The 17,093-nt window shown below is 42.2% G+C and overlaps 1 protein-coding gene across 1 annotated transcript; it reads left to right on the top strand.

Annotated features, from left to right (window-relative positions):
* Positions 1 to 14,058: 14,058 nt before the first annotated feature.
* Positions 14,059 to 16,263, top strand: cdkn2aipnl (CDKN2A interacting protein N-terminal like). Its single transcript, XM_030100651.1, has 3 exons — positions 14,059 to 14,319; positions 15,164 to 15,269; positions 15,353 to 16,263. The coding sequence occupies exons 1-3, from the start codon at positions 14,108 to 14,110 to the stop codon at positions 15,359 to 15,361; spliced, it is 327 nt and encodes a 108-aa protein (XP_029956511.1). The 5' UTR covers positions 14,059 to 14,107; the 3' UTR covers positions 15,362 to 16,263.
* The last annotated feature ends 830 nt before the right edge of the window (positions 16,264 to 17,093 follow it).

Here is a 17,093-nt window from a genome sequence, read left to right as displayed (position 1 = left end):
CCATTGCCTTTCTGATTCATCAAGACCGCTCTCACTCAACTGTCAACTCATCTCATCACTCGTGCAAAGGCTGGCATCAGTGTAACAAGCCACGCACTCCTGAAGAACTGCAAAAAGCTCAGGAGCTCATTCTCCAGTCTGTTCAAAGAACTGCCTATCCAGAGGAGTATGCTGCTCTCCAAGCCAAGCAACCTGTCCCAAGTTCAAGTACCATCTTACCTCTTGACCCTTACATGAGTGAAGGCCTCATCAGAGTTGGGGGCCGTCTCAGACACTCGTCTCTGAAAACAGAGGTCAAATACCCTGTCATTTTCCCTAACAATCACCATGTCACTAAGCTGGTAGCAAAACACTACCACACAATGGTAATGCACCAAGGAAGGCAGTTCACAGAGGGAGCCATTCGGCAAGCTGGACTCTGGGTTGTGGCTGGTAAAAGACTGATGTCATCCATTATTCACCACTGTGTAACATGCCGAAAACTCAGGGGCAAATTGGAAACTGAAAAAATGGCGACTCTCCCCCCTGAGAGACTCGACACCTCCCCACCTTTCTCCTACGTCGGTCTGGATGTATTCGGTCCATGGACAGTCATCACACGACGCACACGAGGCAGTGCAGCTGACAGCAAAAGATGGGTCATATTGTTCACGTGCATGACTACTAGAGGTGTCCACATGGAAGTCATTGAATCTATGGATGTCAACAGCTGCATTAAGGCATTACGCAGATTCTTTGCTATTAGAGGGCCAGCAAAGCAACTCCGATCAGACAGGGGCAAAAACTTCATTGCAGCCAGCGTGGAACTTGGCATGACACAATCAAACAACAATCAGCCAAACATCCTCAACTACCTCCACATCAACGGCTGCACGTGGGAGTTTAACCCTCCTCATGCATCCCACATGAGAGGTGTTTGGGAGAGAATGATCGGGGTGACACGCAAAATATTTGACTCTATGCTTTTGCAGAACAAACACACCCGTCTGACACATGAGGTGCTTTGTACCTTAATGGCTGAGGTATCCTCCACCATCAACGCGAGACCTCTAGTTCCCATCCCAACAGATCCGTCATCTCCATTCTTGCTCTGCCCAGCAATGCTCTTGACCCAAAAGCAACATGTGCCTCCTCCGCCAGGAGATTTCACTACCAAAGATCTACTCAAGAACCAGTGGAAGCAGGTGCAGGCACTTGCAAATGAATTCTGGGGCCGCTGGAGGAATGAGTATCTCAACACCCTTCAATCGAGGTGCAAGTGGCATAAAACATGTCACAATCTTCAAACAGATGACATTGTGCTTCTGAAACAAAATCAGGCAGCGAGGAATGAATGGACAATGGCCATGATCACATCGACCATCCCGAGCAGTGATGGGAAGGTTAGGAAAGTGGAAGTGAAGACATCATCTCAAGGTGTGTCAAAGACTGTCCTGCGTCCCATCTCGGATGTTATTTTTCTCTTGGAGAACGATTGAAAAGTGGCTGATCAGAAAAGTAGCAGTGGCATTAGTAATGCCAGGCAGGGAGTGTTCTGCCCTCAGTAACTGCCTCACTGTTTGGTAAACAAGTTAAAAAAGTTCATAATTTCTAATAAATATTTCATAGTTCATTTGTTAAAATTAATTTTAAAAAAGTACATGCTAAAAAGAAGAAAATGTTATACAGTCAATTTGTGTTTATCTGCCTTTTATTTTGAAATGAAGTTGATGCATTGTGGGTAACAGAAGCTCAGCCTAGGAAACGTGTTATCAGTCTGTCTGCTGTCATCTGAGTTTCTCCTGTGTCTCAAAGCTCATCTAAGCCTCCGAAAACAACGGCTGTAAGTTCAAAAAGCGTTTAATAACTAAAGAAATGAGAATGTGTTATCCTGTGAAGCTGTGGAAGCTCTTAGAGATCGTTTTTGTGCTGTGTGTTACCAGGAAGTAGACAGATCCCATTCATTTTCTAGCCTGTTGTAATGCTGAAACATGTTAATGCAGCTTTTCACATGTGTTGACGATCTAATTATATTATGAATGAACCAATCTTGCTGTTGTAAGAATATGTGACTTTGAGGATGGCAGTTTGATTAAGTTTAATGCACTGTTTGATGCTCATTATGTGTTATTTTTCTGATTACAAACTGATGTGTTTTTTCTTTTCCATTTCATGTATTTCAGTTTCACTCGACCTTTTCAAGCCACAATTTGTATTGTAAGCTGTCTTCAGAAGACTGTATTAAAGGAGCAAGACGCTCGGATCCTGGCTTGTGAAAACGAGTTTGGCTTGCTGTTCATCTACGTTAACATACACGGAGTATCTAACACGTAGTGGTAACAGTACAGCTGGAATGAATTTCTTCTTTCTTCACCTCAATCCAAGCTGAATGGGTTTTTTGAGGGACAACAATTACAACCTGCAATCAGTCTGAATCAACACAAGTTTTTTTTCGGTTCATCTTAATATAGTGCAGAAAAACAGTTTGACTGAGGAAGCATGAAGCCTACCTTTAAAAAGGACAAAGCCTTTGGAGAAGCAGTGGAGACTCTCTGCTGGAGGAGAGGACGGCAGAGGACTGGCAGACAGGCTGGTTCTCCTCACTGCAGATGGATGGAGCAGCAGGGCCGGGTCTACGCAGGGGCAAGAGCGGGCCTGGCCCCCTCAAAGCAAATCCCCCAGCCCCTCACTCCGACGCTGCATGCGCCCCCCGACATTTGTGGTGCCCCCCCAGACACTTGACATGGCCCCCCTGAGACTGACGGGTCTGGCGACGGGTCTGCAGCCACCAGTTTTTTTTTAAACTCAGATTAAATCTGAGTTTTGGGGAAACCAGAGCACCCACCGGTCACACAGCAGCCTCCTCCTCCTCCTCCTCCTCCTCCTTGTTTCTACTGACTGGGGTCAGGTTTCTTTCTTCTCTGGAACAACCAGCTCCAGCAGCCCTTGGGCCGGCTGTCCTCCTCCTTGTCTGCTGTTTTCACCACATCCTCTTTTTTACAATCTGCTTCCTCTGACTGCCTGATCGCCAGCTCCTCTAATTCTTTGACCTTTCTTTTGAGGTCCTCTCCTTCCTCCAGCACTTCTACTTCTGACACAGTCATGTTGCCCTCTATGGTGGTGACAACCTCCTTCATCCCAGAGCTGTTCTTTAAGTGTAATACTGTCCATCTTCCAAATAAATCCTTTGTCTCCAAAACAATAACTTTCTTGGTCTCCTCCATGCTGTTTTCAGACTTCTTCTTCTTTTCTTTTTTGCTGAACAGCTTCCGGAAGCCTTGTTTTTGCTTCCTCCTGGCCTTTATGGTCTCCACAAAGATCTTGTTTGTGTCTTTAACCTTGGTCTTCTCCTGCTGGAGAGTTTGCTTTTCGTCCTGGAGGATCTTGGTCTCCTAGAAAGGTATTGTTCTCATCCTGCAGGAACTGATTGTCTTCCTTCAGAGTCTCGTTCTCTTCCTGCAGGGTCTTGTTCTCTTCCTGCAGGGCATGGTTGTTCTCCTGCAGGGTCTGGTTCTTCTCCAGGAGGGAGTGGTTCTGTGCTTCGAGGAACTCATTCCTCTCCCGGAGGGACTCGTTTCTCTCCTGGAGGACCTCCTGCTCCAGGGTTCCCGTCTTCTCCCTCAGTTCGCTTTTCAAAGCAATGATCTCCATTTCACGGTTTTGGAGCGTCTGTAATAGCTCGTCGATATGAGAGCGGATATCTAGAAGCTCCCGAGGAACATTGAATCTCCGGCGGGAGTTTCAAGGAAATGCACCTCTGAATCTGGGATCCTGACTCTGGGACATTTCTGAAATGTTTGCCGCTAAACGTGTTTGAAGTGTGTTGAAGTGAGCTGAAACGTGTGGAACGCTGCTAACTGTGTGTGAAATGTGTTGAATGTCGCTAAATGTGGTGCTGAGAGCTGCAGAGCCACGAGACGCTTCCTTCCTTGCTGGAGTTCAGGCACAATGTGGACCAGATCAGCTGAGCTGAAATGAACAGAACACATGATGATGTCATCAGAGCAGGCACAGAAAGCTACGATCAGCGACGTCACGCCCAGTGTTGCTGAGTCCTCAGGCTGCCATGGCAGGACAGGAAGCTGCTTCAATTCATAATCATGAAACTTTTTTTTTTTTTTTGGAAACTAATGTTAAACAATACTGTCTTACCTTTGATCGTTCTTTGTGTTAAAAATTGAGTTTCAAGCCTGCAAAACATCATTGAAACCACGAGAATCATTGTACAAAAGAGCTCTAAAAATTCATGACAAAAAGCCTCGCCTATACCATCACTGTAATATTCTTAATAAATACAATTTTTTTAGCTTTGACAATCTGATCAAATTTAACCAAATCTCCTCATTATTTAAAATAATTCATAACTTGGCTGCCCCCCCACTGAGAAAGTTTATTACCCTGAGTGCAGAACAAATCTCTCGGTCCACACGGTCAACAGTCAGAGGAGAGTGCATCATTCCCAGGTGCAGAACTGCTTTTGGTCAGCAGTCGTTTTCTTACAAAGTGGTGAGCCTCTGGAACACTCTTCCTAGCGAGATCATGGCGTGTACAGACTGTAGCTTGTTTAGACGTCTTACTAGAACATGGTTATTGTCTCAGCAGGCTTGTACACATTGAGTGACTGAGGCAAACAGTAATTGTATGTGTGACTGTGACCATCGTGTACAAATGAAATTGGTTTTAAAAATGATTGATTGTTGATGTTTTACTTGTGTAAATTTTAATAGTCTGTATTTGATAACGTCAACCTGTCCAGGGACTACAGGTGGAAATTAGCATTTTTTGCTATAACCTGGCACATGCATATTTTCCTTCTGTGGATTAATGTTTTCCTGTACATTGTCCCTGATTAAATAAATGAATAAACTAAACTAAATTTAGTTTTTTGTTTGTCCTGGTTGATAAAGTTTCACTGAATATCATGTGACTCACGTATTCCAGGAAGTGGGCAGTGCAGGAGAGAGAGAGAAACAGCAGTGGGTAAAGCAGTCAGTATCATCCCGTCTGCATTTATTGTTTTCTGTTGGTCAACCAGGCGAACACGGTAATTATTCATTTTGGTATGCTTTCATAGAGCTGTGTATTTTGTTTAAGAGAGACGTGAGAGACAAAGCTGACTGTGTATTTCCTCTTTTGTGAATCTAATGTGACATTGTGTGTGTTTATAGTTTTCACGGTGTTCCACGGTGCTCCACGAAATGACTTATCTTCTGTGAAGAATAAACCTTGTGTGGACATCTGTATGAAGCCTGGACTCCTTCAATGGCCATTAGTAACACAGTGGTTTAACCAACCAGGATTTCAGAACGCTATGGGTGGCATGCCCTGAATCTGCTCCTAAAATTCAGATCAAACAGATTTCAATATAAGACCAAGATAATAAAATTAAAAAATAAATAATAAATTTTCTCCTCTGCAGCTGCTTTGAGTCGCGTCCTCCACAGTGGAGCATTAGCCCCCAGTTTAGAAAAGATAAATCAATTCATTTCAGTCATGCAACACAACATATTAAATTTACACAACGAATGAATAACTTTGATAAAATAAGTAAATTCACAACATGGACCTTTCCTCTGTCATCTGTTAGTATATAAAAAGAAACCAAGAATAACATGCTCAAATAACAACACTATTTACATAGTTTGCCACAAATAAACGTTGATAAATCCAACCACAATATGGTCGTCAAATCACAATGTGACTCTGTTTCAGGCTGATTTGAACAAAATGAGCTATTGAAGAAAAAATTTGATCAACCCAGCTTTTTAATGAAAAGACTCTTATTCTGAAACAGTTTGTCACCATTATTCCAGCCGAAGATGAATGACAGCTTCAATAATTGCTTAATAAAATGTTGTAGCATTCCCTCTCATTGCTATTTATTGAATATTTTAAAACTGTGATATATCCAGGATGAATCAGCCTGGATGCAGTTTGCGCCTCATGTCCAAGCTGGACAAACTCACATTCTTGCAGTACCCGTCTCTTGTTCATTTCAAGGTATCTGTGAGATTTCCTTCACCGACTCTGCACTTCAAGGCTTTTCTTGGTGCACAACTCAAGAATATTATTTATGTCAGTACTAAAATTTATAGCACATAATGGAGTCGGCCTGGGACACCTCTTCGTTTGATATACTGCAGCAACGGTACAACACACTCTGAGGGTTAATTTGTAGACTTATGCTATTCCCATGTCCGTAAATAACAGAGAAACAGGTACTTCAGCAAGTTCCACTGGAAAAAAAAAACTCCTTGCATTAGTTGTTCAAAGAGATGAAGACAGAAAAGGAGTAATTCCCTTCTTTCTATATCTATGCAGTCTCCTCTGTCTGGCCTGCCCTTTTACTCAATAATTAATGAAAATGTCTGCATGATAAAACTGACCCTTGCTCTTTACTTTCCTTCTTCTCTTTTAGCGTGGCGGGGGAGCTGGGGCTGATCCCAGCATCCTGAGTCGACAGGTCACCGGTCCATCACAGGGGAAACAGACCTCCAGAGCGCTAACCATCACACCTTTGGCCAGTATCTAATAAAATGTGAGTAATTGACTTCACTTCCAACTGGTTTTCCTGATGGACATGTCACAGGCAGCACTTCATAGAAGGATAACTTTAATATACTTCAAAAGTCTGAAATGTATAGTCATTTTTAAATTGTCTCCAAACCCGTTTTTAAAGGCAACAGTTAATCCTGGCCATCCTCACTAACTGTTGTGGTGATGAGTGGCAGCTGGCTCTTGGAATTATAAAGTGAAGGCCAGCGGTTCCACTTTACTGTAAGCGATGATATCTCTGCACCGCTGATTGATTTGCGCACAGTGATCTAAAGGGAGCGGTTGGCAAGTAAATTACCTTCCTTCACATTTTCACAAAAATCTATATTTAAAGGGGAAGAGAGGTGTTTGATCGATGCCTCGTCCGCCGCCATCCACTGTCTAAATCACTGTCCCCTGCCTGTCATCCAGCAAGGCTGAGATTTTCTCCCACTTCTTCCCACCCAACAAAAAAAAAAAAAAAAAAAAAATCCCTCTCTGCTTTCACAAACAAATCCGTCTTCATTACCCTTGAACTGTCTCCGTTTCGTTAGGTATGCAAAGGAAGCTCCTCACTCTGCACCTCTGCAGCGACAGACGGCAGCTCGCATCCGCTGTGGCGATTCATCTCGGCTCACTTTCTGACTCTGGAGCGTCTGGCGGAGGCCCGCTGGAAATTAAGGTCATTCAGATGGACAAAATGGGACGGCTGGACTTTTAGCGTGCGCACGCACAAGGCGCTGAAACGCTCATCCCTGCTGTATCAGGTGTCACTCAGAAAGTGAAGAGAGAGGGAGGGGAGGGAGGGGGGGAGGAAAAGAGGGAGTGATGCTGTTTTGCACAAAGTGAAATGAGGCGGTGAAGGACACAGAGGAGGTATTTCTCTGGCACACATTCAAATGCAACAGCAGCCTCCCGCAGTTTCTTCCCCCCCTCCTCCTCCTCCCTTCACTGTCCTCTCCTCCACACAACACAGGCAGGTATCCCCCCCCCACCCCCCAACCCCCCCACCTCCATCCCGAGGAAACAGTCTGTGACCCACTGCATGCTCCTTTTAATGTGCACTAATGCAATTTCCTGGCTGATCAGATGCACAGGTTGTTTATTTACAAAGCATATCCTGGCAGATGTGGGTCAGTAGGTAGCTGCGGCTCGCTCAATCTGTTTGGCCGATTCGTCCACGTCGGCTTTCAGATGCCGACTCTGCAGTTTTGTCATGATTGCATATTTGATGATGTATATCAATAAAAGACAGAAATTAATCAGCTTTGAGAGGTTGGTGTCTGCTATGAATGATGGGAATCAGGCCAGTAAAAGCTTCAGAAAGTTACTCCAAAAGGACGTTCGCGATGCATCCAGCCTGGCGTATTTCCCGTTATTGATTAAATTGTGGCCATGATGGTCACATTTCCTTCGGGCCTCTGCAAGGCATCTGCAAAGCTGCACGCTGACACATTCAAGTCACATATTACCACAAAGCTTTAAGTATTCTTTTAAACAAAGATCATTTTTGTACGTGACTTTTCAAACCATTTGAAGTCGTCCAACAGCAGAAAGAAAAGCCATTCGCTGTCTTAGCCAGAACTAACATTCTCCTCTTGTCTCATGATAACAATGAATGCACCAAATCTGGCATCAGCAGGTCATTAACAGGAGAAGATTTCTGCTTGTTTCTTGCAGTGGGTGTTGTTTTTTTCTGGCATCCAGGTGTCTTTAATTTAGCCAATGAACTCTGCATCCAATAAACTTAACCGGGAATCAATTTAAAATAACCTCTTATCATACTCATAAACGTCTGCAGGGTAATCTGCCTTTGCTTTAAGCTGTTGTTTGTCCTCTAGTACTGTATGATCACAAAGAAAGTCAACCTCATTTAAATTTGTTATTACCTCAGTGGGCAAGGTGACCTCGGCGGAGATTCCCATACGCAGTTAACGTGAGCTTTGTTCCAGGCAGCTAATGTTCACTTTTGATTAGATTCAGAAAGATGCGTTCCGATTGGCTCCCGTAAAACAAGTCATGCGCTTCAAGTCCCAAATGTGTTATAGCTATATGCCACGCTACAAATCTCCAATTATCAAAGCACAAGCAAGGCTATAAGAGCCACAGAGTATAGGTTTATTTGAAGTACAGCAGATTCAAATGAACCACAATTCCCCTTTAAAGAAGGTTCGAGGTGTGTAATTTACTGCAGGGTGCAATAATATAGCGTTTAACTTTCAAATTCAAGAAAAGATGCCAACTTGCTGGATATATATCTCTTGTCAACATCCACCCACCACACACACACACACACACACACATACACACACACAGCATCAGCCAGCATTACACTATTTTTCCATGACATCGGTTGGGTCTGATTCTCACCGCCACACTTCCCAGTAAATAAAATCAATATGTGAACACTGAGATGACAATACTTCTGAGGGAGCAGCTGTCCGTTGGTGTTACCACCAAACGCGCTCTGTGCCGTGGCGGCAGCAACCATGTCAGCCGCAATTAGGCCAATATGTGGGCATGTATTCTGATTTTTTGAAACACTGGGTCACACTTCGAGACCTGAAATAGATAGCAAGCCCTAATATTACAGCATCCCTACATGTCAAGAGGACTAGTTTTTAATTAGTCTGGCTCCCAGGGTGACAGACTACATTTATTACTTGGGTCCCAAACCAAAAAAAAAAAAAAAAAAGTTGAAGCACCCCTCCTTTGAGCAGAGCTAAAGTTAATGCAATGTCAAGTGAAACCTAATTCTGACCCTGCAAACTTTGGCGTTGCAAAACTGCTGCAGTAGTCCAAGGATTGATAGAGTTGGTGCAAATTTATAAGTGTTTACTGAAGTCATGTGAAGACTCAAGGTACGTCAAGAAAGAAGCAACAAAATGAAAGACATATATTATTATTTTATATTTTTATACATATATAAGACAGGGCAGGCTGAACAGTGATGAAGCACATTGAGACTTGTGACGCTGTTCAAAGTCAAAAGGAAACTCTGAAAGAGAAACTGCGGTCAAGATATCGGCTTGCCAACATCACACATTGTTATCTAACACCTCTGACTCCGTGTTTCTGCTGAGGCAAAACAGACGTTTCGTTATGACTGGGCACAAAGGGGTTCAGAAGAGGTCAATATTAGGGTTAAAAGTGGATTTACAACACATACAATGGTTTGTCTGTCGTTCCCTCTCATATTCTTTTCTCCAGAAAAGCTTCAGATCTCCTCAGGTTTCTTCCTGATAAGAGAAGTATTTTTTCTTCAAACTGTGGTCTATGCTTGCTCATTTGTAAATTGATCTGTTTGGGCAAAACTGAACTGAAACAAATTAGGCTGTTTCACAACAATGTGACGCACTTGTTTTAATTTGTTCCCAATGGTCCTCCTGCTTTTTGCACAACATCTTCCAGCATCTCAAGCGAAGCCTTTGTTTAAGAATTCAGAGAAGCTTCTTGAGACCATCCCACCCTTTCACTGAACACTGGCTCAGTTTATAACCGCTTTCTGTGAATAATGTTCGAAATATCAGAAAAACTAATACACCCCATGAAAGCACAGCACTTGATAAACACTTTGTGATTAAAATGTTTTCCAGAATGCGGCTCTTGAAGGTCGAGTCTGCACTCAAATAAACACATCTAATCACATCCCACACCGTATTTTGCACAGATTTATAATGCTCCAAGTCTCCTCTCACCGCCGCCGCCCCCGGACTCTTCAGAGGGTGGGTTAAGCTTTCCTCGCTGGCACTCCCCCAGGACAGAGCGCTGAAAGGGGCTACCTGTTGTCTGCATCTTTCCCAATTATAGTTTTCTCCTGAGTAAGCATACATTAGGTGACTCATCAAGAGCGGCCGTCTGCCAGCGCTGGCTGGAACAGAGTGTATTATTTCAGCATCAGTGTGTATTTCAGGCTGAGAGGGAGAGAGCGACGCCATAAACTTAATGGGTTAGTTCACTCAATAAAGCGGCGACTTGTATGACTTGGAAGCCTCCCAGAGTGTAACATACCCAGGAGTGCAGCTTGCAGTTGGTTTCTGGGGGAATTTGAGAGGAGGCGAAAGTGTGTGTGTGTGTGTGTACTTGTGCGTTCGGTCGTCTTTCTATGAATGACTCATAATGAAACAGGGAGAACGTTGGAGGTGAGAACATCTTTATGGGCCTCAAATTTACTGGAGCTCGGAGATTTTATTTAAGATTTAAGCATTGTGAATCAATACAGTGATATAAGTCATAGTATGAACACATTTATACGAGTGTGTTCTTCCAACAATCTATACATTTGTGGTATAAAATGCTCTGTGTGCACAAAGGTTTTAAACTAATGTTTAAAACAGGAGCTGCAATGCACCAGGAGAATACAGGCTGTCAGGAGAAGTTTTGTCGCCACTTACAGTCGACTGACAGCATGGAAACAGCATTACAACGCTCAGAGCTGCATGGAAAACCGGATGAAGACGAAACATCTGCAAGGAGTTGAACAGGCAAGCAGGGAGAGAGTCACAAACAACGTTCCAAGAACCCAAGGACTCACTCATTATAATTTTATTTTGCTTTCTCTTTGGGTGATTCAGATGTTGAATCTTTAATGTGGACCAATAAATGAAATGTTGTCTTTTGTGAGGAAATAAAAAAAAAATCCTCAACACATTAAAAATTCATAAATTCTGGCCAGCGCTTCTTGCTTTACACTAAATTCCAACAAATCGAATGATTTTTATCCTCAAACTGCATCTTTATTTCACACATGCCTCAGAGGAGCAACACGCGGTTTGCTTTGCGAACGAGCACGCTTCACGCTCCAGCGACTTCACATCCTTACATGTGAAGGATGATGAGTGCAGATCTTCCTGTCGACTCTCATCAGTGTTTTCAGTCTTCACCCGGCCTGTCGCATTAAAGAAAAACATGTCAAGATCTGCACAGAGGTTTGTTTCGTGTTTGCAGGTGTTAATCTTGATCCAACCTGCACAGATTATGGATCTTTATCTATAAGTAGCTCTGTTTTGGTGCATTTTACTCCTGTGCACATTTTCTCAGTTTTTTTTTTTTAAGTCTGATCAATCAATAATAAAATCAGATGTGTATGCGTCTTGTATTTATCTAATTATCCATCCGTTTATTGATCTGTTTATTACTGTATTGCCTCTTAATCCTGTGCCTTGAGAACGAAAGCAGTGACAGTGGAGTGAGTTGACGTGCGTGACTGTTCTTCTTTCTCTGGAATCCACCCGCATATCAATGACTTCATGTCAAAACACAACCCGAATCCTCCTGTGTGAATGAGACGGGAGGACAAGAGACACTGGGGAGTTTTGCAGACAGTGGAAACTGTGTGTGTGCGTGTGTGTGTGTGTGTGTGTGTGTGTGTGTGTGTGTGTATTATGTGACTTTCCATGTGCCTCTTCACATGGAGCCACAGACAGAAAGATTTCACTCCAGAAGACAGAAACAAGAAAGCGTGTGAATGTGTGAGAGCTGTCGATTCGCCACTGCCACACTACCTCGTGTGTGAATCTGAAATCTTCTGGCAAAGCTGGAAACATGTAAAGATGAGACTTGAAGGGGAGGGAGTAGCCAGAGAAGCCTGAAACTGTGTTGGACCACCTACAGACTGCAGTTTGCCAACAAGACTCACTGGCAGCCTTGAAAGGAGCCGAGCGGCTCGACTTCAGCTTGAAAAGATTAATTCGTATAGACTCTCTTCACTGACATGTTATTAGGAACAACACAGCTGTAAGTGACTTTAAAGGATGATTCAGATATTTAAACTGAAGGGGAGATTAGAGATCTTGTTCAAAGCCGTCTCACCTGCTTTAATGCCTCAATGTCTTCTGGGATAGATCTGTGATTTATCGGATTATGCTCACCGACACATTACTCAGACTTCAATTACTGTTTTCTTTTCATTTACTGTGTTGTTCTTTTCATGAAACAATGCATATTACGGTTCGTATTCTGCCAAAAGTCTATTTTCAGATGTATGTAACTGGATGCGTTGTTTGTAAAGTTCTTTGTATCGTGTTCTCAAAAGTGTTTACATCAGGAAAGCTGATGAAAAAGAAACGCAATCAGTCAAGACATTTTAAATAAACCTGTTGCAAGTGCAACACTGAAAACTCGCTTTCCTGATTGTTTGACATAATTGAAAATAGGAAATATTATCAGAAAATGTCTTACTGCAACTAATCACAGACCTTCTAAAAAACTAATGTATTAAAGCCCCTGTGTAGGAACCAACAAAGCAAGAAAAAGGTAAGGACAACCTGAACCCATCGTTATAAAAATATCTTAAAGTTTAAATTGATATGTTTTTAAGATGATTTATTTCCCATATACAAGAAAACTAAGGCAGATACAATAAATTACATTTAGAAGAAGTTAAAAAACGATAAAGTGATTGAATTGTAGAAGATTTTTTTTCAAAGGACCATATTTAATTTCAAAGTTCTGGCCAACAGTTATTGAAGACCTGATTTCATGTGTTTCAACACCCTCAATATTTTCATTGAGCTGGTCAAAACAGACCTGTTTAGATTTTGTCCCAGCTGAAGTATCCACAATAAACTTTTTTTCAGAAAGGGGTTAAAAACTGGTGGTTTTGTTAGTTTTTTTTGTTAAAAAAAAAAAAAAACATCTCACTGAAAAGAACTATTGATATTGTGATATTGTGGTATATCTGCTGCGAGGCAGCAGCTTGGAAGCAGGGTGGTGAGACAGCATGTTGTCGGTTTTAAGTTTTGGCCTATTTCTGTGAGGGCAGGAGGTCAAAATACTTCAAATGAACAGTTGTAGCTTCAGTTATGTTGTGCAGAGGCACAACCAACAATGTCATTTTCCCAAGTTCCTGAAGGTATTTTTGTCCGAAAGGATTGACAGAAACACAAAACACAAATCATAGCATTTAAACTATCACACTTACGGCATTGGTTTTACAGGCAATCGATCACTCTATGTTTAGAATCACAGTGGGTTTCAGACCTGTCCAGAGTGCGTCTGGCCCTCGCCTGTAGTTAGCTGCGACTGACTACAGCACTGCACAAACCCGCACAGGATAAAGCTGAATAGAAGATGGATAAATAGTGTGGTACATTTGCACGCCAATAAATAAATAAAATAATAATAAAAACAATAAATCACCCTCAGGAAATATTTTTTTTCCTGCATTTACCCATCCTATCTCGAGGATGCAGAAGGCTGCCACGTTAGGGTGTGTGAAAGAGCTGATGGGGTCAAGGGTCTTGCTCAGGGACACACAACAGTGACCTGTGAACTCCTGATTTTGTCCAGACCATCACTTCAGAAAAATGACTTTTTTGTCATATATATTATGAATAATACTTTTACCATGTTTACTTCTGTTATATTCATTCGATATATCAGAGTGGACAGAAAACGACAACGGCATTTTTCAAATGCTAAATATAACCTTCAAGAGAAATCAAGAGTGTCTGGCGCTGCATTGATGATCAGCAGTGCTCCTCTCCGCCGCTTGGTGTCGCTGTTTTAAAAAAGCGCACTTTAAACTTCACCTCTCACTTCCTCTTGGAGGACCGGAAGTGTCTCTTTGTTGACTTTGCTGCGGGAAAGCGAGATGTCTGGACAGGACGTGGACGATTATCTGAGGCAAAACAGAGCCGAGGCTGAGAGAGTGGAGACTTTCCGGGGCTACTGGGAGAGTGACAAGCACTGGGAGGCCCGGAGGGAGTTCCTCCTGCGGAACATGAGCGACTTCGACGGCGAGCAGCTGGACCAGCTCCTGTCTCTGTCCATGGTGTGGTCCAACAATGTCTTCATGGGCTGTCGGTACGTGCACGCCGCGTGGGCACATGAATGATAATGTTGTCTTAAAGTCGGACACATTATGTGATAAAGTATTCGTTAGTTTTAAAATAAATTAGTTTACGAAATCGGATTGTTTGCCCTCATTTTGTCACGCTTCTTTGCGCTTTATGGTTATGATGCGCACGCTGCTGCCCCCTCTGTCTGGAAAAAGGAACTACAACAATAAAGCGGTATCGAGCTCATAATGAAAATATAAAGAGGTTATTGACGATTTGCGCGATCTGGCGATTGCGCTGTGCAAATAATGGATCCGTTATTTGCCAAAGACCCGATGCGCATTTTAACAATACAAATTAGGATGCTATTGTCAGTGAAAATGAGTTTTTGAGTATTGTCAATTTGTATCAATTTAAATAATTTGTATGTAAAGGGGCAGATATAATAAGATTGTTCTTCTGTCTGCTCCCTTTCTTTTGTTTGTTTTGTGTCTAAACTGATGACATTGATGTATTTTAATCATTTTTTGTGTTTGTGTTGTTGCTTTAAACGAAAGAAACAAATAAACTAAACTAAATGCGTACGCATAGATGGAATGTCCCTTAACGCTAATAAGGATCAGTTATTGCGCAGCGCAATCGGTAGAGCAAATCCAATATCAAACTTTACTTATACTTTTCAGAATTGAAATTAAACACAGTGTGCTTTACAGTATTAATTTTGGAAAATCAATTGGTAATTTAATTTGTAAGAGATTCATGCCAAAATGTATTTCTGATCTAAAGACAGCATTGGTCTGGTGGAAATGCTATGAGTCACATGGATGATCTGAGGTTATATCTCAACAACACATTCTTCCTCATGACAGGTACAATGCAGAGCTCCTGGAAAGAGTGAGGGGAATGGCTGAAGGCATCGTGGTGGAAGACGCGCCAGTGTTCAAGACAAGAGACGAGATTATTAAGCAGCAACAGGTAGTTATGATATATATGTATATGTGCAGTTTATTCATGGTTATTTCAACTCTTCATTTCATGCACATGTTGTTTCCCCACAGAGTCGGTGATGGGAGCAGTCGATTTGGATCGACACTGACTGGATCCAGATGATGTTTTTATGGTTTTTAAACGGACGTGATGAGTTCAAACACTGGAACTCATTTTTTAAAAGCAGAGACTTTTTTTAAGTGTTTTTACAGCAGTGTTGAAGCTTCACTTTGCCTCCATTTATGATCATATTTTTTTTACAACTACGTCATTGTTTTTAAGTGTTTTTAAATAAATTTAGACAGTTAATGTCTCACCAAAGCAGAATAAATCACTTGTGTCCTCTTCTTCCAAGATTGCCCCCTCCATAAGAGTAGAGGGACATTGTAGTGCTCATTTTTTTTCTGAATATTTACAACTGTGACCACAATAGTGTCTGTGGACTGCAATACATTCCTTAAACATTGAGCAGTACAAATATGACTTACAGATCGGAGTCACTGAGTTCCTAAAAATGTGCCAATTTATTAAAATACATAAGAGATGCTTTGAAATGCAGAGATGTTTTCCACCATGGTATGTCATTAGCTGAGCCTCAACGAAATGTCAGGATGTTTGTATTGAAATAGCTCTTGGTATTTGGTTGATAACTTCTGTGGCAACTCGCAGAAATGTAACATCAAAGTAATTTACATTGATCAGGAAACAAAAAAATCCATGTCAAAGTCTGAAAAATGTGTTTTATTATGTTTATACAGCATATTGTTATAGTATACATTTGTTTTTTGTTTAATTCACAAAATTTTATAACATATCCCTTCTGCTTATTAGGTGAAATAAGTCACTAACCACGATATGACCTTTACTGTCTGAAAGGAGGAAGTGTGTTTTCTGATGACGGTCTTTCACAGATTATTTAGCTGGAGAGTCGGACAGGTTGAAGTCGTGAACATATGCTCAAGTGCTGTTTTAATTGGGTCTGAGAAACAATTCTGAAAGGGGGGGGGGGGAGACAAATGCAGGCGTGAACACAACTGGCGCCCCGAGGAAAGTGGCTGATGTCACCCTCTTGTAACAGATCAAACTGTGAGCATGAAGTCTGCAGCAGTTTGCCCCATCTGTCCACCTAATTAACTGCCCTCGTTTACAGCAAAAAAGGCAAAAAACACACACACTCACACACACTGGAGCGCACCGCCTTTCATCCTCTGCCCATTTGTTAATTTATATGTCAGCTTAAGAGAGGGATCAAAAGCACAGACTCCTCATCGAGGCTGACACATGTCACAGGCAACAAAGCGTCCAAAAGCCTTTTTTATCCCCTCCGTGCTCAGGAAAGCATGTGGGAACGAGAGAACATTCAACTTATTTCAAAACTATATTCCTCCAATCACATTTTAATTTGGTCATTATGCAAAAAAAAAAAAGAAGTAAGATTTTAAGTGTCCAACAATTTCTTTTAAATATAAAAAGATTGAAAGTGCTCACTACAGGACAGAGGACCAAAGTGGCGTGACTGCAGGTCTGCAGAATGTCCTCATTTGTTCTGGTGTTCGTATTTACTCTCTCTAGCATCCCTTCCTACCTCACAGCCGAAGTGATTAAAATGAAAACTCGGAGATGGCGAGCCGGGGAGCCATGATTCATCAGTGCTGGGGAGACTTGGCAATGCTGCAGCCTGTGACGTCCGTGAGCCCAAACCTACTGTGTCTCTTAAAATAAACGGGAGTTATGCTGGAAGAGAGCGGGAGCTGTTCTCCAGCAGCAACTATAATGATGCTACCAACGCCGGGAGGCTTTTAAAATGTGCCG

The sequence above is a fragment of the Salarias fasciatus genome, chromosome 10, assembly GCF_902148845.1.
Source record: "Salarias fasciatus chromosome 10, fSalaFa1.1, whole genome shotgun sequence".
NCBI classification, from domain to species: Eukaryota; Metazoa; Chordata; class Actinopteri; order Blenniiformes; family Blenniidae; genus Salarias; species Salarias fasciatus.
This window is presented reverse-complemented; position numbering and strand designations above follow the sequence as displayed.

Coding starts and splice junctions, on each gene's coding strand:
- cdkn2aipnl (XM_030100651.1), top strand. CDS start 14,108: ATGTCTGGACAGGACGTGGACGATTATCTGAGGCAAAACAGAGCCGAG. Junction 14,320..15,163: donor AATGTCTTCATGGGCTGTCG/GTACGTGCACGC, acceptor TCCTCATGACAG/GTACAATGCAGAGCTCCTGG.